Genomic DNA, 25843 nt, shown 5'->3' on the forward strand with positions numbered 1-25843 from the left:
AGCCGAGGTTCCCACTCAGAGGTATGGCTACTGCGAGGGAATCATTTTGTAGAATTCCCTTTGAATCCCCTTGTATCTGCATCTCTGCAGCAGAGTATAAAGCAGATTAGCTTAAAAGACTATGATTTCAACTAAGTGCTTTGTGTCTTCATTACAAAGCACAATAAAGCTTTTTTATTATGATGGAGCTACTCTTACTTTCAGTTGAATATGCACTGAAATCAAGCTGCATCTCCTGCATTCCCGGGGTGCTCAGTGCTCTTGTCAAAAGCACTTTTTTTTTTTTTCCAGCGCACATTGAGTGACACAATGCATGGTGGAGAAGAAATGAAAGAGGGCAAATAATAAATGTAGGCCATCTATGACCAGGCACACTGTGGTTCAGTACAGAGGCACCCAGGAAGCCAGGAAAATGGTCACGAGCCTGTGTGGTGTGATTGAAAAGTTACAGGCATTGGGGCTTAGGAGATACAGATTGGAAGCTCTCCTGTTGATGAGCTGGATGACCTGGGGGCTCATCTCTCCAAAGCATAAATTTCGTTTCCTAGCAAATGGAAATAATAACAATGACGCTGCCCCTCTTCCCGCTTCAGTCTCCCTCGTGGGTTGGGATGGTGTTCAGATATCATCTATTGTTGTCTAACCCATGTATGCTTCCAGATAGGGAAACTGAGGTACAGTGGCATCAAGTGCTATGATCGTGGTCACTCGATAGCTAGTGACAGGGCAAGGACTGGAATAGATGCACATGAGACGTCACGTCTCCACTGTCACAGGGAATATAAAAGAACACAGAGGCATTTTCTCAGTGACATCCTGGCTGCACTTGATAGCATTGCGATTTTTCCCCCAAGCAAGTATTCCTGAAACATCCCTGCAGGTCTGCTGCCCAAATGGTTTATAATTACAAACATGTTAAACCCCCCCACCCCTCCCCCAGCCTGAGAAAACATTTGCAGAAACAGTAGGGTCACAAACCAACGTGTGTTTCACCACTGCACTTGAAATGTTTCTCTTTGAAAACGCTGGAAATGTTTCCCAGTAAAGCAGATTCTCAGCGGAGTTGTAAACCTGCACTGGGAAGGACACCACCTGCTGCCTGGAGTCTAGTGACTAGACCAGCATCTTGGGGGTCCGGGCAGAGTGGGCCTTGATCGTAACTCTCCTGACTCACGGGTAACCCCAGGCAATCCCTTGTGCCATCTTCCTCTCGTTGAGTTTCCTCCACGGCTCCTCATGTCAAAAGAGCAGCATTTCCCCGGGGCCACCGAATAACCAGTAGGCCACATCCTGCTTGCTCCCAGAGCCCACGAGACCGTATGTGAAGCTCTGTGGAGGTTCATTCAATGTTTGAAAGCACCGGAAATTAGGAGACACTGATTCTTTTTTTTTAATGTTTTTTTTATTATATTATGTTAGTCACCATACAGTATTCTGAAGGTAGCAAACGTGAAGGGAATGGAATATGTCCTTCCGCTCTTCCCTGCAACCATCAATATGTGTGAAACACTGGGTTCAGGTTTCCAGGATCACAGGCCATCCTGCCCCGCACCTTCCTCTCTGGCACAGCCTCCACTCACCCTTGCAAAGCCCCTCATTACCATGAATAAAGACCCGAAGGGCAGCTGTGGAGAGCAGATCATTGCAACAAGTCTCTTTTGCTTTGACTTAGCATAAGCTAGCACAACAAACAGTGAGGAGTTGTCTGCACGTCAGCTTCTAATTTTCCCCCATCCAACACCCAGGCTAAAATAATAATAATAATAATAATAATAATAATAATAATAATAATAATAGTATGTTTTTGCCAGGTAGATGTACTTGCATAGCACTTTACACAGGGCTGTCCCAAATAGGATCTCAGTGGGTCTTTCCATTATGAATAAACATTTTTGTCTCCCCAGGCTTGCTCCTGAGTGTAAACTATTTTCTCACATCCCATTTCAGAGTTTTTCTGGAATGATTGAGGGTCGTGTATTATCATGCAAGCAAAATTCGGTCAGGTTGTTGTTAACCAACCAGGTGACCTTAGGTATTTAGGCTTTGTGAGCTCTGGCCTGTGAGGATGAAATCCAGGAGATGAGACCAGGAAGGCATCTGGCACATAGTGTTAAATAAATATTAATTGTTCCCCTTAACAACACATTAATATAATCAATTATGAATCTTCAGCTCGGTTATATTTCTGTTACCCCGTAATCATGTGCAGAAAACTGTTCCCAATTCTAACCTATTTTTCCAGTAGGGGTTATTCATTATTAGTTGTCATAAACTTTTCTTGAGAATAGCATACACGAATAGAGGGAGTTCAAAGACATTCTGTGCAAAGACGTTGGAGGAGGGGTCACGGGAGGACCTACGACAGTATGGAGCCCTGAGAAATGGCTTCAGTACATTTCAGGGGAACTTGGGGGAAATGGGAGCTGGTGACAATGTTTCCATATCTGTCAGCAGACAAAATCTTTTCTGCAGATGTCCCAGGCAAACATTGAGCTGCAGCAAATGTCTTGATTAATGGATCAGTCTTCACACTAGTGGCTGTGGGTGTACATCGTCGGTATAGTTAAAGAAGTCAGGACTGTAGTTCATAAAATTAGCATTTTTATAACAGCTCGAGATATAATTTACATACCATAAACATTAAACCTTTTAAAGTGTGCGGTTCATTTGGGGTTTTTTGTATGGTCTAGGGTTGGGCAGCCATCATCACCAGATAATTTGAGAGCATTTTCATCACCCCAGAAGGAAACCCTGTATCCATTAGCAGGCACTCCTTGTTTCCCGACTCCCTCCCTGGCAGCCACTTGTCTCCTTTCCATCTCTGTGGATTTGCCTCTTCTGGCTAGTCCATTTCAACAGAATCACAGAACACATGGTCTTTTGTGACTAGCTTCTTTTACCCCCGTAATGTTTTCAAAGTTCATAAAATCAGCGTTTGTTGTAAAGTTAGGATGCAAGGCTGAGTTAAAAATACGTATTCATTGGGGTGCCTGGGTGGCTCAGTCGTTAAGGTCTGCCTTTAATCAGGTCATGATCCCAGGACGCTGGGATCAAGTCCCATGTCAGGCTCCCTGCTCAGTGGGAAGCCTGCTCCTGCCTCTTCGCCGGCTCCTGCGTGAGCTCCCAAATAAATAAATAAAATCTTTAAAAAAAATAAATAAAAAAACAAAACAGCCCAGAGGCCTCCTTGTGCCCCCCCTTCGTAGTCATTACCCTCACCCCCAGGTACTTCCTGATTGTGTTGAATGTCACTCTTCTGAGTGGCTGTCCCTGCGCACCCACACGGAGCGCGTGGCCTCGCAGGCTCTGCTGCATTCGGATTTCAGAACGGACGTTTTCCGGCTACCTCTGGGCCTCGGTCACTGCATTCATGTGTGTCGGTTCCCATGGGAAATAAAGCAGCACTAAACCTCCCAGGAGCCCTGTGCTGTGCACTCTGTCCTCCTCCCTCGTCTGGGTCCAGTGACCCTCTGGCCTTGGCCTCCTCCTTGCCTGGGGCTCCAGCTTTCCTTCCAAACACCAGCGCTCGCTGCACAGCGGCCAGTACAGGGGTCAGGCTGGGAAGCCGCACCCTCCATCAGGTACAATCTGGGGCAAACGCTGAGCTCCAAAGGAAAGTCTTTGGAGGGGAGACCTCGATTTGTGACAGAGGCAGCCCCCTGGCCCTGCCATTAGCCTGGCCCGCTGTGTTTTTGCCAGCTGATTTGTGCCCTGGTCAGCAGGGTTTTCCTCTCATGCAATTCCATGTATTCGCTTCTCTGCCAAAATAAAAAATCTTTTATTCAGGAAATTAAGTTTTCATTTTAAATTCACTTTACGGTCTTTGAAAAACTTTTATTTTTGTGTGGTCCGGAGCTATAGGTTATCATTAGCATTTAAATAGAGGTATTAACCGGGCTCAAAGACCTTCCTCTCATGAGGTGCCCTTTCTGGGAGGTTTTTCAAATCTGATACTTTTTTCTTCCTACAAAAAGATTGCTAATGCTATATATATTTTCCCCATCAAACACCCTTCTCTTTATTTATAGACTTAGGAGAATGGCATTGTTGAACAGTCTTGCATTCGTCTTTTATATGGAAAGGGCCAGTTTTTAAAAAATTGCTATTCTGTCCCTCCACGCGGGATGTTCTCTGCAGACCCTCAGAATGAATTTGCCCGTGGTTAATTATATCCTGTTATACCTCGTATCCCTCCAGACCCCCTCCCCAGACTCAAATCCCGATTGGAAACGAAGAATCTGGTGTAAATTCTTACTCTGCCATAGGACGCTCTCAGTTACCAGTGCTCCCAACATCCCCAGGATCGTAGGAGAGACTCCCAGGGACCAGGCTTGGAATCCAGTGTCAGTCCATGAATACTTGTGACCTTTCTCTCAGATTCTCTCTTTATCTGCCAGGCTAAGGTTATCAACCCTGTTGTGTGCGGTTGTCAAGAGATGAAATAAGGTGATGGTCGCACTCCTAATTTAGAATTTTATCTATGACCACATACATCTTAGTCCTCCCTGCGTCGTTTTTCGAGCAGCCCGGTGGAGGAGTAGGGATAGAAGGTACCTTTTCGTAAACGGTGTCCCTCCTGCGGTCTTCTGTTCCTGCTGCCGCCCACCCTTCCCTCTCTGCCTCTTCTCAGTCTGGCTGGCTGAGTGTGTTGTCGTGGTCCCATGTCAGTGTTGAGCTGAACAGAAGGCACTAGAGGTGACAACAAGCTGTGTTTTTCTCCTGAGGTGTTGGCATCCAGTTCTCTCTCTGAGGCCAATTTTGTGCAGCTACATGCTTGGGGACGTGGTGAGGACCCCTAGAACACTGATACGGTCTGACCAGGAGAAATTGAGCAAACCAGGGAGAAGCTGGGTAATCGACATTCCGAAGCTCCCTTGCTTCTCAGAGGGGCCGCCTATGCCCTGCAGCCCGAGAGATCTTCCTACAACCCAGTTGTCCTCACGTCTAACTTGTTTCTCAAACAGTCTGTCTTCAGATGCCTTCCCATCAACAGCAGCACTGGTTCCCCAGTGCCACGTGTACACTGAAGCAAAAGTGTCCTCACTTTAGGACAATGAGAAAAATAATGATCACATAGTGAGTTTCTCATCAAAGAAAACGTAATTTTTTGTTCTGAAAGAATTACCTTCCTACTTGAGGAGTATTAAAATGCCTTTTTTTTTATTATATCCTGGCAATAGGGGTGCCTGGGTCGCTCAGTCAGTTAAGCGTCTGACTCCTGGTTTCTGCTCAGGTCGAGAACTCATGGGTCATGGGATCGAGCCCCACATGGGGCCCTGCACTCAGCAGGGAGTCTGCTTGAGGATTCTCTCCCTCTGCCCCTCCCCCTACTTGTGTTTACACTCACTCACTCTCTCTCTCTCTCAAATAAATAAATAAATCTTTAAAATAAATAAAAAATGCTGGTAATGATAGATGATCGTTTAGCTGTAACAACATAGACAAAAGGTTAACAACTCTAAGTCAGTCTCACCCTCGTCCCCTCATTCCACCTTCCCATGAAGGTCCAAGGTCTGTGGCGTGACACACAAGGTCCGTGTTCACCTGGCCCCAGCTTACCTTGTTGACCTCCTGTCCCTCCCTCCCCCTCCACAAATCCCTTGCACCCCAGTGAGGACTAAACCATCTGAAACCCCCTCCCCCCCAAATGCCCTATTCTTCCCACTTCCCTAACCAGTTCACACATTCCATTGCATGAAGCACTTTCTTCCCCTCATGTTTGCCTCACCACCGACGCCACCTCCAAACAGCCTGCCCTGACTGCTCTAAGAAGTGTACAGTCCCCCCATCTGCGATCTTGGGGAGTCTCGTGTGTACCTTTATTACAGCTGCTGTCATACTGCTGTAATCACGTGGCTACTGTCCTCTCCAGAGAGCAGAGTTTTACTCACTTCGGCAGCCCCGGAACCTATTAGAGACTACCTGACGCGTAATCGATGCTCAAATGTTTGGTGAGCAAATAGACAAAGAATGGTTTTGAAAGGCACTATATAAGCGCTGAGGCAGCTACGGAGAGTCGGAGAGTCGTAAGACATCGTCTTTGTCATCAGGAAGCCTGCATTCTGGGAGAAGATAATAAATATATATTATGATACCTCGAAACAATTGAGTCCTCTGCAGCCATTAAGAAGAATGAGGCAGGTCGATACGTACTGAAGTGGAACCATCTCCAAGATGTATTGTTAAGTGGGAAAAGCCAAGTGCAGAAGAGCATGTAAACACCATTTCTCTTTAAATCTATGTGCACGTACGTGCACACACACACACACACACACAAAACCACGCTGGTGTATGTGTAAAGTGTATTTGGAAGGATACCCAGAGAACTAGTAACAGTGATGGTCTCTAGGAAGGGAAACAGGGTGGATAGCTAGGAGACAGGAGTGGGAAAAGAGGCTTGGTACTATAGGCGTTTTTGTACCTTATATTTTGCTCATTTAACGAACACTTGTATATTAGGTTCCAGGCACTGTTTTAAGCACTTTACAGGTATTCGCTCAATAAATCCCCCAAACACCCTGTGTGGTAGGCACTATCATATCCTCCTGTTAGACCTTAGTAACTTTCTTTATTGTATCACCAGTTCACAAAGAATCTTAATAACCTCTTGCAAAAGCAGATACTGCTCGGAAAGTCACATGTTAAATGGGGGACCCATGCAGTTAACAGAGAAGGAAGAAGTTGTTCAGGGAGAAGCTTCACAATGGAGAGAGATTTCATCAATCCTGAGGGGTATTTAGGCTTTGAGACACAAGTCCAGTGCCAAAAAGGGCGAAGTATGTTCTAGGGACATTGACTAGCTCAGTTTGGCTTAAGTAGAAGGTTGATGCCAGGGGAAGATGGAAGAAAAGGTGGAATGGGGGCCACCTTGGATGTCAGTGTTTCAAGTTGGGGGACCTGGTCCTGTTGACCCAGTGAACACACAAGTTTTGTTTGTTTGTTTGTTTGTTCGTTCGTTTTGGGCTGGTTTGTTTGTATTTTTCAGAATAGTAATCTGATCTGGTTGGAACCAGAGATTAGTCCGGGTGAGTGAGTAAGCATGAGAGACTCCAATAAGAGATAGTTGTCATAACCTACTGAGAAGAGACTCCGATTTGCAGTAATGAGACTGGAAATAAGCAAGGAACATAACAGATGTTACACTGATAGACCTGGTGACAATCAGACAAGAGTCAAAAGTGACATTGATATTTTGAGGTTTTGCAAACTTTGGAAGTTAGGCACCTGATAAGGACATGTAGTAGAAATGTCTGGAAATCCATGAAAATGAAGCTGTAAGCTGTTGAGAGACCAGATCTTGAGGAAGAACATCTCATGCAGAGGTAAGACTTTGGGAAGCAGAGAGAGGATAAAGAAGGGCCAAGGCCTGCCTGTGAGGAATGCTTGCTGCAGACAGAGGAGGAGCCAGGGAAGAAATGGAAGACTCTGAGGGAGCTGGAGAAGGATCTAGTAACGTGGCTCAAAGAGAGTTGAGTTCAGGATGGAAAATCATCAAGGGGAAGAGGACTAAGTAAAAGCCATTGTGTTGATCTACTAGGATCTCACCAGTGACTTTTTTAAATGTAGTTTCAGATAAAATGGAGGCTTTAGAAGGAGAAACAGTGAATACAAATGATTTGTTCAAGAAACTGAACAATGAAAAGGAGAAAAAGAACAAGACGAGAGAGAGAGTGGACAGAAGAATTGCATGAAGGACTTGGGGATTGATGTTTAGATTTGTTTTTTTGTTTTGTTTTGTTTTTTGTTTTCAAAAGAGGAGAAACATAAGGATGTTTGAAGGCAGACATAAAAGAACCAGGGAAAGGGGTAGATACTTGATACAGGCGTTCAAAACAAAACCAAACCCTAGCAGGGTCCTAAAGGTGTTGGGATCAAAGGCATACGGTTTATCTTAGAAAAAGAAAGAAAAGAAATCCCTCTTCTGAGGCACAGGGAAAGGATTAGTAAATAAAACATTTCAGTGAGGAGAATATGGTACGTCATACAGTCCTGAGGACCCAAAGACGCACCATCTACAGGGCCAGTACAGAGCGGGTAGTAAGTATTCAGTACGAGTTAGCTGCTGCTGCTCCCGTTTTTACCCGGCACGTGTCCTACCGTGTCATTTGATTTAATCCTCAAACTTAACTTGTGATGTTATATTACTTACCCCACGTATAAATGAAGATACTGGAAGTTCAGACAAACCAAGAAATGTCCAAGGTCATACGCCTCAGGTAAAAGTTGTGGGATTTGTGTCTAATTCCACCAGAGAATGAAACAAAAGATGGAAGATTGCACACCATTAGCCAGAAATGGGTCTCTTCCCTCTATCCTCCCCTTTTTTATCTGCAGCCAGTTGTCCCACACAGAGGTGCTCCACGTCTCCTTCCCAGAGCTGTGTCAGAAGACCTCTCTGCCTTTTGCATGAAGCAACTCTTTTATTCATAGTTGCTCCCCGCTCAGCGTCGAAGAATCACAGACTGCTTTTTACTTTGTCCTCTATCACTTAATGACTGTTGGCTCTCTCATTCATTCATTCTTTTTCATTGATTCCGCACCCACTAGATGTCTTATTCTCGGGCCAGGGGGTAACAAGGAGTGAGACCGAATCCCACCCTGCTGTCACAGCCCCTGTGTTCTGGAAGGGGGCAGCAGACAAAGTTTATGTAGTAAATACTTAAACAACACTTACTCCATTCCAGCCACTCTTCCTCATCATTTGATCCTTGTAACAGCCCCGTATTACTATTTCCTTTCTCACATGAAGGAAAGAAGTCACAGAGAGATTAGTAAATTGCCCAATAGCGTAGAAATAGTAAGAGATGGAACTAGGATTCGAACGTAGGTCGCTGGCTCCTGAGTCCATGATCTTAAACACTAAAAGATGCTGTGTCTCTAATTTTATATGTACGTACATTTTTTAAATGTGTATAATATAAAGATATAACGGTGCCCAGAAAACATTTTTAATATATATTTATGTTTAGATGAAGATCGATCCTAGGCAGAAGTGAAGCTCAAAGGACAAAGCCTGATGAGTGGGGCAGGTATCATTTTCGAGAAGGTGGTCAGGGAAAACCTCACTCATTGATAAGCTGACATTGGAGCAAACATTGAACTGAATTTCTTTTAATCCTCTGTTTTCCTCCAACCTTCTGTTCCTTTAATCCCATTTGATGCTCTTTTCCGATTTTCTTTCAATTGGCTTAGGGTATAAAGCAATACAGAACCATGAAGCACAACAAAGGAGGGTTATCGTCACCTCCTTGCCTTATAACTGCTACTTTTTTTTTTTTAAGTAGTAAGAAAATTCTCTGGTTCCATGCCCTTCCCCCTCCCCGCCACCTTCCCCCCCACACATAACCTCATGAGCCATTTTTACCAGCGCTGTTCTACGGTTTCTCCCCACTATGAAATACAGAAAGGTAGACTTTCTTCCAGAGAAATTCACTTGGGTTTTTCCGACATGTGTCTCATTTCATTGTTTTTCTGCCTCTAACTGAATTCTCCAGAGTCCTTTACATTCTTTCTCTTTCTTTGTTGCCTTTCACGGCCCTTCCCCATTTAGTAACATTTGCCCTTTGTGGCACTTGCATGTGCTCTCACGTTAATTAAGGTATTAAGTGAGATCCATTATAAGCCACTGTCCTCCGTATTCACTAGATGCTTTCTGAATCTGTTGGTTTGCCTTTATCATTACCCTTTGTTTGTTCTTCAGCCTGTGTCCTATCAGGGGTAGCCATTCAAAATAAATTCATTTTGCTAGGGGTTTTTTTTTGTTGTTTTTTGGGGTTTTTTTGAGGCACCGTATAAAATGGTTCGCTGACATCCAAATATATATCAGCCACAGTGGTCTTTTCATCCACCAAATTCACATGGCTACCCAAAGCTATCCGTCACGTTTGTCAGAGTATTTGGGTTTTTAATTAAACCCTGCTGGATAGTGTACATATTTCCATTAGCTCTTTCCGATTTAGTCTATCATTTTTCTAATTGACAACAGTTCTGAGTCACATGTCCTTGAATCTCAGGTGGCCCATTTTGTAGCTTTGGTTTATTTAGGTTTTCTCACTTCTGTAAATAACCTGAGGGTTTAGTAAATAACGCCCTGGAGTATTTGCCATTGGGACCTGCTGATTTGCATATGCTCACGCTTTTCAAATAATCTGCTGATTTTTTTGTTCCTCTGCCAAACCTGTTTTTTCTTTCTGGCCCTTCAGTCCTAAAAGATATGGAGGTTTCGTTTGTTTGTTTGTGGGTTTTTGGTTTTTTTTGGGGGGGGGTTGTCTCAGCAAAGTAGAGAAATCCCCCATAACAATACTGAGAAGTGTGCTAGGGTCCCTAACTAGGACCAAAAATCATTAGTAAGGGTTTGAATAACTTTGCCAACTGATGGCTTAATAGCAGTTCTTACATCTGGGCTCCCCAGCAGTGATAATGGCTTGCAGTGAACTCTCCATTCAGCCTTGTCTAAATCCTGTCTAAACACACCTTTTAGGTAGCTGGCTAGGAGCAGAGTCAATGGCTAAAGAACAGAACTAACTGGCAGCTCCCAGAATAAATCCATTACCTTGGCCTCATTGGCTTAATATTCTGATGGCAGGTTCTTCCATCAAAGCCATGTAATCCATGCCTGTCCTCACTGACCTTTCTCCCCAAACACTTACAGGTAGAGAAGGATCTCCATATTATAAATATGGAAACCCAACACCAGTTACCCTTCACTTCTCCATCGCATCACTAATTGGCCTTCAGGAGCAGAATCCTATGCTTGGCTTCTGTTCCTTGTCTAGCGCCCTCCAGCTCCTCTCTTCTTTCCCACGTACCAAGAGAGAGGAGCATAACGGGCAGGCTGGCTGGCAGCCCAGATTTATTTTACTTTGAAGTATTTACCTAGTGTCCTAGATACCTTTGATCTGGGTCTGAGTTGTATTTTTTTAAGTGTAGATAAAAGAAGCTTCTTGAAGCCAAGGACTGACTATACCTCTATAATTTTCTGTTACACAGTAGTCCCCCCTTATGTGCAAGGAATAACTTCCAAGACTCCACCACGGATGCCTGAAACCACGGATAGCGCTCAACCCTGTATATACTATCTTTTTCCTATACATAATACCTTTGGCAAAGTTTAATTTGTTAATTAGGCACAGTAAGAGATCAATAACAGGAACTAATAACAAACAGAACAATTACAACAATCTACTGTAAGAAAAGTAAAGTGGTCTTTCTCAGAATATCTTGTACTCATCCTTCTTGTGATGAGGGGAGATGACGAAATGCCTGTGTGATGAGATGAAGTGAGGTGGATGACGTAGGCGTGTGACGTAGCATGAGGCTGCTATTAGTGATAGGCCAAGAGGAGGGTCATCTGCTTGTGGCCCGTTGTTGACCGCGGGTAACTGAAACCGCAGATAGCAAGACTGTGGATAAGGGGGCACTACTGTATTAACTTTTAAGATGTCATTAGAGCTTCCTAAGTACTACTGATAATAATACTAGGTTTTCCTTTGAAGAAATCCTTTGCATTATTTATTGAAAAGTTGATAAATGCTTAAAACTGAAAAAGCCATAGGGCCTCTGAATTATTTTTGTGCTGCATAATGTCAGCAACCGTTTCCCAGTTGGTTGGCCAATCTGGGAAATAGAGATAATATGCGGTATAAGGACCTTGTGCTAATTGGTAAACAGTATGTAGCTTTGAGACCCCCAAGGTACATAATACCATCTCCTTTTATCAACCTACGGTATTCGATAAATTATTTTTTTAAATTGAAAAAACTCTCTAATGTGATATTCAGCACAGCCTAACTCTCCTTAACCTGGATTCACCTTTTGATAATCAAAAGAGCGTTTACAGGAGTATGAGACAAACACAATTATGAAAGTAAAATGAAGGACCTAAATAAAAAATCACAGAACAAGAGGGTAATTCTATTCACTCTTTCATATTTCATTATTTGATAACATCAGAAGATGAATCCATCAGAATTGCTTTGGCAAGTGCAAACAGAAATGTGCCTGATCAATATTTATTAAAACCTTCAAAATGGGAGAAGGAGTTGAGCAGACTTCTTAATGGACTGAGTAATTATTCATACAAATGGGGTTTGACCGAAGGCAGTGCCAGACCAAAGAGACACAGTTTTAATTGTACTGAATTTAAAATGCAGTTCTTCCTCTAGCCCCGCTGTAGAAAACTTAATTTAAAAAATTATCTGATGGAGCAGAGAGTGACATATGAATCCTTAAGTTGTTGAGGAAGAAATTTCAGCCACAGATATTATAAATTTAGAAGGTGTTGCGAAGGTGGGGAGCAAGATTTCTAGCTGAGGGAACAAGAAGAAATTTTCTTCCCATTTCAGGGACTATAAGTGAGCTTGGGAGAGGGTCATCAGCTCAAAAGCCATGGATCTCCGAGGAATTCCTTTGTTTTGAGTGATTGTGTTTTCTGATACAAAGCAAGGCTCTGGGGGTTGCTATCAAAAATACCAGGGTACATTCCCGAGAAGGATGAACACAGCCAACTTTAGCTTTTAACATCTCCTTGGGAGAGATACCCACCCCCCCAGTACTACTGAAGGGTGCTGGTTTTCAGGACGCGGCCAGCACGTAACTGCGGTTTAAGCGTGGCGCTGTTGATGAAGGCAGTGTGCGTGAAGAAAATGTAAGTAGATGACCCGTCAAGCCCGCGCAAGCCTTAGCGCAGCAGATTCTCACGCTCTGACTACCTCTTGAACGATTGGAATGCCCTGATCAGAACAGAAACCTGGAATGTTCGAAACTATCCCTATAGAACATAAATCTAATTCTGCCACTACCTCTCTGAAAACTATTTAGCTCTTCTCTACCTGAGTTTTCTCATTCCCGAAATGGAAATAACTTCCACGATTTCAAATTAGAATTTTCAATCATGTCTGTAATAAACTCGAAGCTCTTTGAAGGGGAAGACAAATGAGAGCAATTATATTATATTTTTTAATAAACTAATTTATTCTTCTGACACACAGGATTACCATCCATTTTATTATAGGTCTGGAAAGTACACATCTGAGCTAAGTTTACACTTGCTCAGAATGTCCCCAAATCAATCACTGCAGCGTCTCGCCTGCTGGGTTCAGGGAAAATCAGCATCAGCTAATTCTGATGGAAGCCCGTGGTCTTAAAGGAGCAAGCGGAGGACACTATAAAGGTTTTAAAATCCAGAAATGCTTAAGTAGCATCTGCTCTGACCTCTTTGTTTTCCGTATGGGAAGCAAAAGTCCAAAGAGCCGACAGCCTTTGTCCGAGGTCACACAACTAGTTAGCGGGGAGTGAAAGACTTAACCGGAATCTGAGCTGAGTTGATCTCTTGAGTATTTACTTCTCTCTAAGTCTTTCTGCTCTAACTACCTCTTAATTATTTATGGGATGATTATCTAGTTTATGGATTATTCAGTTCCTTTCTTTTCTCTTTCTCCATTTCCCTGCTTATTACCATGTATGCCACTGAGTGAACAAAGAAAAACAAGAGTTGAATGTTTTACCCAACAATTTAGTGACCCATCTACTACTGGGTTTTTTATTAAAGTTCTCAAAGTGCTGCAACTATTGGCTAAAAAGAAGGTGGGGGGCTACTGTCAATACTAAGTTACATTCAGGTCACATTTTCCTCCTTCAAAACTTAAATTTAAGAAGTCCACTTCAGAGCCCAATTCTCTTGTTGACATTATTACTTTCATTATCTCAGGAAGGACTAGATGAGAATGGCTTCACCATGACATTACTCAATTATCCCTCTTCCTCAAGGAAGTAATCAGAAGGGCAGCCAACTTTTGGAAAGAAAGGTCACTTTGTCCATTACCCATTTAGAGGGGCAAAAAGCAAGAAATAGGTGACAAAATGAAAAAGCCAGAACTCATTTCTGTAACTTTTGAATGCTGACTCGACAGCATGACTTCATTATTTGTTTTAGAGGGCTGAATTCCCAGATCAAATCCAGTGCTGTTCAAATATAACTATGAAGTGGGTAAATGTATTTTGAATATCTGAAATACTGGCTTGTTTCATTACAATGGAAGGCAGAGAGTTGAGTTAGTGTGTGAATTTTATTTTGTTCCTATTACCTGAATCGTGACTAAAATTTGCTATACAACTTTCCTTTGCAATTAGTACTTTTGCTTTTTAGCTCTTCCATTGTATCCATATTAATGGTGGCTTTGGAGTGAGTTCAGGGTTCAAAGGCCTTAGACAGATAGCTCAGTTTGCTCATCTGTGCAGTGTGGATGATTGCAGTGGCCATGTCAAAGGGCTGAATATGCCAGTGCACCTAAAATTTAGACGTTATTATCAATGGTACCTCAATCAAGACCGATTCTCATACCCAGCCTGAGACATAACTAGGTAGCCATGGAAAATACAGTTTTCGTTCAGGGATTTAGCTCTAGACCCCACCCTGTAAAGAGAGGCAGATGGCAAAGCCTTCCCCCAGGGACTGTGGACAGCCCCCAGTTAGCACCCTCTTTCCACCCCCACCCCCAGACTCTCGGGACCGCCTGCGGGTCCAGGAATGACAGTTGCTGTGTGGGAATGGCTGGTTTTACTGGGGCTTGCTTTCCTCAATTGACAAAGAAGAGAGCTGAAACTGTTTGCAATAGCTTTCAGAGATGCAGTGATAACTTTTATGAGGAGTATGGCAGAGTGGGAGGTAGAACAGGGATGAGAGACTAGAATGGTCCTTGCTTCTTGTTCATGGAAATTTCGGAAGAGCCGCTAACTACAAAGAGCACTCGTACTCACGATATACAAAGGTATCAACAATTTGCTTAAACGTACGTACAGACCTATGTACATTAAAAACCAATAAGTAGGTGAAAAATGATTTAACTTCATGTATGTTACAAGAATATGAAAAGGTAGGTGCTGTCATATGTTGTTGGTAGGAAGATAAATTGATGCAACTTTTTTAGAAAGCAGTTTGGCAGCATTTGCTAAAGTCCTAAATACTACACTTACCTTTGACTAAACCTGCTTTGGAAATCTATCCTCAGGAAAGAAGGTGTTTAAAATTGGAAACAAAAGGGCACCTGGGTGGCTCCTTCCGTGAAGCATCTGCCTTCGGCTCAGGTCATGACCCCGAGGTCCTGGGATTGAGCCCTATGTCTATACAGGCTCCCTGCTCAGCGGGGAGCCTGCTTCTCCCTCTCCCTTTGCGCCTCTCCCTCACTCATGCGCTCGCTCTCTCTCTCTCAAAATAAATAAATAAAATATTTTTTAAATATAAATAAATAAGTAAAATTGGAAACAAAATGTCCAATATTGTCAACCCAAATATTTCAACTGTAATAGAGAAATTGGTAGAACATCACATATGGAAAACAAAAACTAGAAGGAAATGCAAAAATGTGGTATGTCTTTATGACGGACTTTATAGGAATAATCTTTTTTTCTGCTTAATCTTTGTGTTGAGTCCATATAGTCTATATGACATATATATTAATTCCTCAATCAGAAAAAGATAAAATAAACTCCATTTGAAAACTTTAAAAAGGAGCCCTGTGCAGCTTACCAACATGCCCTTCATAGCCTCCCTTGTGTAAATATTTGCCAGTGCAATCAATGGGGAGAAAGAGTTGCAGTTCAATACCGTTAAAATAAGAAGAAAAAAACACAGGGAAGAATAGCCCGTTGAAAAGGGGAACATGAAGAAGGTATGAGAAAAATAATCTGTCTGCACCAGAGCCAAGTATGAACATTGTCATATTCTGGGCTGGGTGCAGGAGACCAGTCTAGGTGACATCACCCCACCACTCTCCTATCCCTCCACCTGCCTCCCTCTCCACTCGGGCCACTTTGGGAACTGCTGTGCAAAGGTGCACAGCAAAAAGAAAGAGAAACCACGGGAGGAAACCACCTCCCCTCCTCATAGACTGCTCCACCCATCAGGGTGACGTGGAACTCTGGTTTCCAGAATAGGATCTTCGGTCCACGTCTGGCAGTTGGCCCCCAAATGTTATGGGCTTTGAAGAGACTTGCCGTACAAGTCATGAGCCAGCAATGGCCTGAATCAAATGTGTGTTCACTGATCCCATCCCGGCAGCTAAGTGCTATCTCATACCAAACGTGCTGCCTGGGAGCCATGCACTGTTGTAATGCTTGATGATAAAGATCAACCTTTCATTTTCCTGGAGCATCAATAAGTGCTGGTAAATTATTTATCCCAGTTGGGTTACATGATTGCATTTTCGCGTGTCAGTGTTTATCATGGAAGCCCATTCTAATTGTACAGTTTGGGGCATTTTCCTATTTTCTCCATGGGGCACCTTGTAGCACCCTTTCTCTTCCTCCAATTACAACTGTTGCTCTGCTGATTTAGTGTCATCTTTGCTACTGGGTACTATTCTGCAAGATGAATGAATTTCATTCCATCTTTAAATATTTATGTTTCTTTATAACCTAATATATCATCGTGGTTATGGGTACTTTTTTTCCCCTAACTACAGAAAATACACCATCAGTTACCTGTCAATTTTGTTTCATAACCCAGCTTTGCAATTCTGGGACACTGTTCATCTGAGGCTCTTGTGGACTCTTTTAGTCTCTAAGGCCACTTCAGAGTGTCATTCTGGGATTTACAAAGGTCTTCATTGCACAGAGGATATTGAAACCTTAAGGACTTAAGTGGCTCACCCTTTATCACTTATCACACTTGGAGGATCCAGGACTAGAAATCCAGGCATCTTTGTTTTGTTTGCTGCCAGCCTGGAACAGTGGCCTCTGTAGAAAACCAGCCAGTATCCCTGGAAACGATTCATCAGATTTTTCAAAAGAAATCCAATTTCATCTGGTTAGATGGGCTCAATGATACTTCCTAAGATAAATGATGAAAATATCAACATCATAATACAAAGAAACCCAATTCTTCTGGTTTAATCTCAGTGAAAAGCATCACCATCCACTTACTACTGCTTCTGTCTCCTTCCCTAATGCTTTTAGTTCCTTGGCTCAAGGAGATGGGAATGGTTCTGTAACTCTTCCCATACCAGAGAGACTCAGAGTCCCAGCTGGTCCGGGACCTTTGGGAATCACAATAGCTGGGGTGGGTCCTGAGGAATCTGCACTTTTCATAAGCCTCCCAAGCACTTTCTAGCTGAAGAACTGCAGCCATCATGTCCCTTCTAGCTTCGAAAGAATCATGAGCCCCAAATTCTCTCTCATTCCATTTGGTAAGTCTAGATTTGAATATGTGTTTTTTTCGAGCAAGTTTTAAAAGGTGTTCTTAGGTAGTTCCCGAAATGGGCAGCTCTCTCCCTCACCTGTGCATCCGAGGGAAACCAAATTAGATGATGCAGGGCCTCATTTCTCAAAACAGAGGCTGATATCAGAGAGGAAGTCATGGTGTGCCAAGGGACATGCAGAGCCATCAGATAAATATGATGCATCTTCCTACAGCATCAAGTTTTTCTTAAAATTTGTATTTTTAAGTTACAACAGATGTATTATGGAGTATGGGTAGTTCACATGGGTTTTATGCTGAACATGAAGCTTCAGAAAAGTTCCTGACCGTATCTGATAACTGGGCTCCCAGAAGTCTGCAGGCTGGAGTTAATTTGCCTCTTCTATTAGAAGTACCTCTGTCTACAGTCAAGGTTACCTTTGACCAGTGATTTCTAAATATGTGGTTCCAGGAAGTTAAAGTGAACACTCATTTACAGAAAACTAGCCCCGAGAGGACCCTCTACACAAGGATGTTGACCCTTTTGCTGCCTGGAGTCACTCATAAACTTGCCAATATAAGATGAGAACTTCTTATAATTGCCACAATTTGGAACTATTTGTGAAATTGTATTCTTTTTTTTTTTAAGAGTATGTTAATTAGAAAAGGAGGTTTAGCGGAGCAGGAAAAGGAACTAGCCATGTGAAAGGACACCAATATCCTTACTGACCATATTCCCATTGTAACAACAATTTATAAAATACTCTTGAAATTATGAGCTCCCAGAATATATTCCTCACTACAAGGATAGCTTACTTCTTCCAGAGGGTGTTCTTTTTATGAAAATGTTCCTGGTGAACAAGAAACAAATTCAAGACTCAAGTCCAGTGATCCTGGTAGATCTGCAAGATCCCTTCATCTCTGGGGTTGCTTTGGGCTTTCTGCCTTCGTCTGCCCCGCCAGGGGCAAGCTGCCTTTCCTGTCAGGAAGACAGAAGGAAGTAAACTGTGCCTGGGAAGGTTTCTGTGTTCTTTGCCTAACCAGCTGTGATAGCATCGCTCGGCTCAGAGCCCATACTCAACTTTACCTCCTGGGTAATTTGTAGTAAACATGCAAGTCTGAGCCTCAGTGTAGACTCTGTGAGGGATAATGGTGGCATAGTATTGGTTTTAAGAAGGGCAAATGGCTGCCTTCTCCTTTCCTGACTCCCACCTCCCCCATCTTGGCTCTGCATTAGAGACTCACTGTAATGCATGTTTCTCTTATATGTACTACTCTTCTCTCCTCCACCTAGGCCAATGGCCTTGCAGCCAAATGGATCTCAAGTCTGCAGCTTTTTGCAGAATTATAGCTAATCCCCTCCCAGACCATTCTGTGTACCACTGTCACCTTAATCTTCCAGAAGCACAACCTGGATGGTGCTTCTGTTCTCAACAGAACCTTGGGGGGTGAGGGAGGGAAGTCCTTTATAAGTCTAAGTTTCTTTATTAATTTAACTAACCTGATGTCAAACAGTCCACCTTCTGGCCTCAACTGCCTTTTCCCACAACTCTGCTGTTCAGCTACAGTCCCCAAACTAACCAGATTCCTCTTCCCAGGAGGAATCTGCTGCTCTCTTCTCTTTCCCCCTAGTCTAGAATTTCCTTCCTTGAAGCCCTGCCTGACCATATTGTACCCCATATGAAGTCTTCCTTGGTTCTTCACCTTCCCCTCCGCATGGTGGGATTTCTCCTTCCTCTGCTATAAATTTATAACATTTATACTTCCTTCATGTCACATGGAGCATTGTTCTTATCTGTATCCATGAGGAGGGAGCACTGGACTGAGAGTCAGAAACTTGGGTGCATATCCTGCCACAGCCCCTCACTTCTTTGGGACACTAAACAAGTCCTGTAACTTGGCTGTGCTTCAGTTTCCTTATCTGAAAAAAGTGACTAGTAGCTCCCTAGGTGGAGTGAGGGTTAAATGACACAGTACGTGGAAAAGAACTTTGTCAACAGAAATGCAATCATTATTTCCCTATTTCATTATCTTTCCAACTTATCTCTGAGCTATTTGAGGAGAGAGGTCATGTCTTGTTCATCATTACATAGTTACATTATTATCATGACTATAATACATAATTATTATTTCAAATAATAATAGCTAATACAGGCACCATTCCAAGTGCTTATATGGATGAATTGATTCTTCCAATAACCCTAAGAGGTAGGTACTATTATTAGCCCACCTTACGGAGGAGAAAACCACACATTTCACAGAGCCTCCAACAAATAAGTCAATGAATGAGGGATTGATGAGACAAAAACAGCTTTTGCAGTGCCTGCCAGATGATTCTCTCTCTCCCTCCTGGTTCTGCCCCTACTTCTTTTTCTTTGGAACCTCCTAGGTTAATATAACATTAGGGCAAATCTCAAATGAACAAAGACCCTGAAAGATGTGAGGTCCCCCTGAGTCTTCATTTAAACTTATTCTCATGAAGAAAGCTGCAGTGAGCTCCAAGAAGACAGAGATCATGTTTGTCGTGTTCCCAATTATATTCATAGGACCCAGAACAATGTCTAGTGATCGACAAATGCTTATGGAATAAGTAATTTATGAACAGCCTGTTCGTTCCCACTGAAATGGCTGACAACGGAGATGGTGAACAGTGTCCCCTCTTGCTTCCTCAGGCAGTATTACGAGATGTTATACAACACGGCCGACGAACTCCTGAACCTGGTGGTAGACCAGGGTGTGAAGTACACGGAGCTGGAGTACATCCACGCCCTGACCTTGCTGCACCGCAGTCAGACTGGGGTGGGAGACCAGACCACCCAGAACATGAGGCTGCAGCGGCTCAAGGAGATCATTTGCGAGCAGGCTGCCATCAAGCAAGCCACCAAGGATAAGAAGATAACTACGGTTTAATCAGGCGCACTGCTGGGGGTGGGGGGTGGGGGCGCCGTTTTTGTTTATTCAGTCATACTTGCTTCTTTCTCTGGTATGTTATTTGGTATATTCGGAGCAGACTTGCTTTTCTCCACACTGATGCTTTAGTGCAGAGAAGACGTGAGGATTTTGTTGTTGTTGTTGTTTTGTCTCTTTACTTTGGGCTTCTCCTCTAAACTCTAAGGGGGGTTTGCAGTACAGAATGTTTTGATTCAACGTCTGCTCTAATGCAGTCAGCTCCAAAGGGCTGAGTGACTAGGGTGGGATGGGAGGAAGGTTGTATCAAATTGGACTCTGGAAAAATGAATGCACAAATTACAACTACCCAGCAATCTTTGGAAAGCAGACTGCTCCCTCAGTTTTAGTCCCTTCCTAAGACACTTCATAGGCTTCTCTTACACAAACAGTAGATTTTTACTCCCTTGACCCTGTCAGTTTCCAATTCAGTGAAATAAGCATATGTGCAGTGCTTTCTGTCTCTATTGCCAACATCAAATTAGTGACTTCTCGGGTGGCTGTAATCTTCAACAAGTTTTCCTAACCAAAACAGGACCTCTGGGGCTAGGGCGAAGGACCCTTTCATCTCAGTCCCTGGCTGAGTTTTGTGTGCGGTAGCTTGTGCACGGATTATAGTCGGTGTGTTGCTTTTCTGTCTTCTGCTGCATCAAAACCAAAAGCCTTCAAATTAATCACAAACATGGAAGAATGAAAGGCAATCCACCCTCTTCTTGATTTTTTAATGTCTACTTTCCAAGAGAAAATAATGGGTAGAAAACTTTTATTTCAGTTAAACATTGTTTGGATGTGAGTGATTCTTAGATGCTTACTTGCTCTCAATATAAGCCCCTAGGTCTTTCTCGCCTTAGGAAGTTGCCCTGGTCCACTCAGCTGAGTGCACGGAAGATGGGACAGCGCGACATTCAACCTCTGTGCACCCACCAGCTGAGGCCATTTCTAAAGTGTTCCGGGTGCTCACCTCTCCTGGCACATTGGACCCTGCCACAGCCCCCCCAAGTCTCCAAGCACTCCTGCTACCCATGGTTGATATGTCACAGGAGAAAGCAAGGCAGTGACCAGAACACACCTTGGAAACATGTGGAGAGGAGAACAGGAAGGACACTTGACCATACACGACCTTGCCTCACATTGTGATGGTCCAAAATTGTATACCTATTTGTACAGCTTTGGTCTTGGAGGGAAAAGCAGCAAATTAAAAAATGTTTTGAGAAGCTGAAATGTTGTGTGTTGTTTTTCTTGTGTTCCTTATTCAGCAAACATTCCCTGAGGGCCTAATGTGTGCCAAATGCTGCTAGGCATAGGGAGGGCACCTCATTATCTACCTTTAAGACAGAGTATGGACACTGGATTCCAACCAAAACCCTAAAGGATGTACGCTCGGGGCTGAGTTAGAAATCAGGACCTACAGTGGGAATTCAGCAGACAACTGACAGATGGTCTTCCAGAGGGTTCTGGAAGGAATACTGTAAATCTATGTGCTTCAGAGTCCTGGTCGGAAAGAAGTTGAATCCACCTAGGAGAAGACCGTAGAAACGACATTATAGGAAAGTAGTCTACCCGAGAAGTGGGGGTGAGAGAAAGGAGATGAGGGAACTTCAAGCCAACCCCTTCGGTTTGGAGGCCTCCTCTTGGTGGCCACGGCTTCCCAGCATAGCTTCTGTGCCTCTTCTTCTCTTTCCTTCCTCTCTAGGTATAGAACCCTGGGGTGGTTACAAGGATACCAAAAGATCTAGGGGTGGAATTGTTGAGTGCTTAAGATAGTTTTATTGGATGTGGAAAGGGACATGGGTTTGGAGTGAGTAGAATGCCAAGAACACTGAGAACCAGCAGGAAAATGGCAGATGGGCTGCTGCGGGGGAGCGTTTAGAAAAGTAGAATCCCTGCTTTGCTTATAATAATGATAGGATTGAAAAATGTCAGTTCTGCACAGAAAAAGTGATCTGTGCCTCTTGTCCAAGACATTCAAGGCCCAGATTTCTTTGCAGGATGGAGCATCACTCATTTTTTTTTTTAACAGGTCAAGGACAGCCAGTGTGCTATTCAGTGGATGGTCGAATGGATACAGATGGAAGGACTTCATTCATAGAAGCCCAGCCCCCTTTCCAGGGCTTCATTCTTGCCTGAATATCTTCTCAGCCTGACCATCATTAATTTGTTTCAAATACTTGGGGAGAAAAACTCAAATATAGCCAAATTGAATTGGCAAGCAAACCCAATGATCTTCCTGTCAAGTCATATCCATGAATGTCTTAGTGCTACTGTATTCATTTGGTCACGAAGATGTAATTGCCTGTTACACAGCTCAGGTGATATGGGATTCGTGTAGTGACAAGCAAGAGAAGCAGTCCCTTAGGACATGGAGCTTATACTTCCAGTCTGACAAAGAGTTACCCAACTTCCACCCCGATCTCGCCCTCCCCAGGGTTTTTATTTGCCACTCAGTCCACCAAGACCACCCTTTCATTTAGGAAGACATCTGGGATTGAGGACTGACATCTTCAGCCTGACCGTCTGCTGCTTTCTTGTGAGCTTTGCCCTTCTGGAAGCTCGGGACTGTATCTCACTGTTCACTGTGCCCTCCCTGGCTAGCCAGAGCCTGGAAGTTCCCCCTTTACCATTTGTTGATGGAACAAATGGATTCCTGCCTCCCAGGTTCCATGAACGGCCTGAGGCCATTGGGTTCCGGATTCTCACCCTGGAGCAGAGCTGTGGCTGCCTCCCAGCACCGGGGCACAGAAATTTCACCGTAAACAACAGAAGCTATTAGGCTTCAATGAGCCCTAGCTGGTCTCCACTCCACTGAAGGCAAAATGTGATGAGAAGCCCGGGAAAGAGGCTGTCCTTGGAGCAGGAGGTGATAGGAAAACAAGGAGTGTCCCAATCAACCAGATTGTGCTTGAAAAGCCGACTTTGTGCCGAAATACACACACACACACCTGAGAGCAATTGTCTTAATGGGGCAGGGATGTAAAACAAATTGGGCCTAATTTGGAGGGAGGGTAATGAGGTACCAAGGAGAAGAAAACAAAGAAAGACTTGGCTCAGCAAAGGTCTCGGCTCTGTCCTAATTAGGCCTAGTTGTTCTAAGAAGCGCATAATTAATAAGCGTGTGACCAGATGTGAAATACAGCAGAGTCTTTGCCTGAAATGGAAGTTGAAATGGAGTGTGCACAGCTGGAAGGAGTTGTCCTAATTTGGCTGAGGCAGGCAGCCTGCCTGGAATTTTGAAGAGGTGGAGTAAGAGGCTCACCACGGCTTTACACCTGAAAACAGCTAATCCTTTTCCAACTGGGCTGGGCTGTAATGAGATATAGCTAATTATCACGATTGTAATGAGATGCAAAAGCCACCGGAATCAAGCTGGAAGCCTCTCTAAAAGGGAACCCAGAGGCAAACACAAAAGAAGGTTCTGCTAATGGGGCTAGGTGTGAGTCTGAGGAAAGGTGCCTGGGCTGCGCGGTTGCTTGGACATCCCTGCCAAAGACTTGTGTCTGTAATTAAAAACATTGTCGGGACAGTCACACACCTGGAGTGGGAGCCCCTGGGAGCCTGGGAATGCAGGGACCTGTAAGAGCTGCACTTGTTTTTTTTTTTTAATGTATATACAGCTTACGTGTGTACATACACATGAAAAAAAAAAGAGGTTAGGAGCTGTTGGGTGAGTGTAGCTCCCATTATATTCAGTCCCTTTTAGAAATGTGGCCTCAGATTGCTGCTGACTGCAGTACATCCCGGAAGAGGAGAAAAACTGGCCATCTCTTCATTCCAAACTTACCTACCAGGCCGAGCTTTCTTTCACAAGTGTATTTACTGCAAGCGATCAGGAAAACAGCACCTGGCTTTTGCTATTATTTTTATGATTGCTAGTATGTTATTTTAGATAGCACTTACTGAGCACTTAATATGTGTCAGATGCTGTGCTGAATGCTTTACCACATTATTCCACTGAATCCTCAATAAATCCCCACTTTGCAGAAGAAACCAAGGCTCACATAGGCTCACATTACGACGTGGCCCAGACAATGCCGATGCCATAGTTCAGACTTGGTGTCCCTCTCTTCTCATCCCTTGGGGCAAAGGAGAGACCCTCACATGTTATATCTGAGCTCCGGGTGACATTCTCATCTGCTGTGTCCTCTTCCAGCCCCCAGAGGGAGCCACTCCCAGACTGAATTTAAGGCTGCCTTTCCTACTCTCTCCTCTGCTCCTCAGCTCCCTGTGGCCAACTATCTACAAAATTCTTGGACACAAGAACCTTCGGCCCAGGGGCTGGGCTCAGCCAGCTGGAGGTTGACGATGACCCATACCTGGACCAACGGCTGGAGCACTGGGGGAGTGGGGACTAAATGCTCAGGTTTTAGAATCCTCTGTACCCCGGGTGGGGGGAATGGGGTAACTGGGTGATGGGCATTAAGGAGGGCACTTGATGTCGTGAGCACCGGGTGTTCTATGCAACTGATGAATCACTAAATTCTTCCCCTGACACTAATAATACACTATATGTTAACTGGAATTTAACTTGAATTTAATGAAGTCTTGGAAAAAATAAAGAATCCTCTGTACCCTGGCTCAGAATGTCACTTCAGCCTTATGGAAGTGGTTTGCTGTTGTATAAACTATTAAATGCCCTAAGCTTCAGTTTCCTCATCTGTGAAATGGGATGATAATGATAATGATAATAATAGCTCCTATCCCACAGTTGCTGTATAAAGTAAAAGAGGTATCCTGCCCTATAACAAATATGACATATGCATGATGAATAGTACTCTAATATTATTTTGTCTGTTTCTTTGAGGAGCTGCTGACCCAATATCAAGAAAACCTGCTCTGTGGATGTGGCGTAGGAGCTCAGCCACCTTGACAGGGCTCCTCGTCAGAAAGGCCTGGGATCTGCCGGGTGGGGTCCAGGATGCTGCTTGTTGCGCTTGAAGCCTGAAGCCGCCAGATAGCAGCACAGCATTGTTCCAGCCCCCTCTCCAGCACAGGACCCCTGCCCTCCAGTGTCTGCTTCCCCTTTAGCTGTTAGTGAGTTTGCATCTCACTGCCTGCCCATGTTTTATGCGCATCTCATTAAACTCTGAAGGCTCCAGGACCCGTTAGGGACCAGGCCTTAACAGACAGAATGGCCTCCTGCCCCAGGGCTTGAGTTTGCTGATACCCTTCCTGCCTGTGCTGAGCAAGGTCAGATCAGGGATCTGTAAACGAAGTTCATAAACTGATCTATGAAACTGAGGTGAGAAAAATGTCTTTTTTTTTTCCCTCTAAATCAAATCTGGCTCTGAGCTCCCACTTACTATTCTCAGCAAACGCCTTAACAGCAGTAATTTTTGTGGTTTCCTGGTAGGGAGGTAGGGAAGAGGCTGCCCTTCCTGTGGGTGGTGTCAGCGTTCCACTGCGAAAGCACAGCAGGAAAATGGCGGCGAAGACAGAATCATCATCTGTGAGTCCTCGGCGCTTCACCACCCCTGCTCCGGACGCCCTCTGCTGCCCCAGATGCGGAAGTCCTGTCTTGGGTCTCCAGGCTTCATCCCGAAGGGGCTTTCCGGCCACAGTGTCCGGCCTCCACAGGCACGCCCCACAGTCACCCCCATGCAAGGTCCTGCCTGCTGGGGGCACTGTGAGCTAGGCGCAGGTCGGAGCTGCCTGGAACCCACAGCCTGTCTCTTCCCAGCTTTGGGGACCAACACTCCAGGTGGGACAGAAGCTTCTTTGCTCCAGATG

General features: G+C 44.1%; 1 protein-coding gene across 1 annotated transcript in view; it reads left to right on the forward strand.

Moving 5' to 3' along the window:
- Positions 1–21340, forward strand: part of EXOC4 (exocyst complex component 4) — a 722132-nt gene extending 700792 nt beyond the window's left edge. Inside the window, exon 18 of the mRNA XM_002922628.4 lies at positions 19846–21340. Coding sequence (XP_002922674.1) covers positions 19846–20083 — 238 coding nt within the window. The 3' untranslated portion in view covers positions 20084–21340. The remainder of the gene's footprint in view (positions 1–19845) is intronic.
- Positions 21341–25843: the final 4503 nt, after the last annotated feature.

This window comes from Ailuropoda melanoleuca, chromosome 1 (genome assembly GCF_002007445.2).
Source record: "Ailuropoda melanoleuca isolate Jingjing chromosome 1, ASM200744v2, whole genome shotgun sequence".
Taxonomy (NCBI): domain Eukaryota; kingdom Metazoa; phylum Chordata; class Mammalia; order Carnivora; family Ursidae; genus Ailuropoda; species Ailuropoda melanoleuca.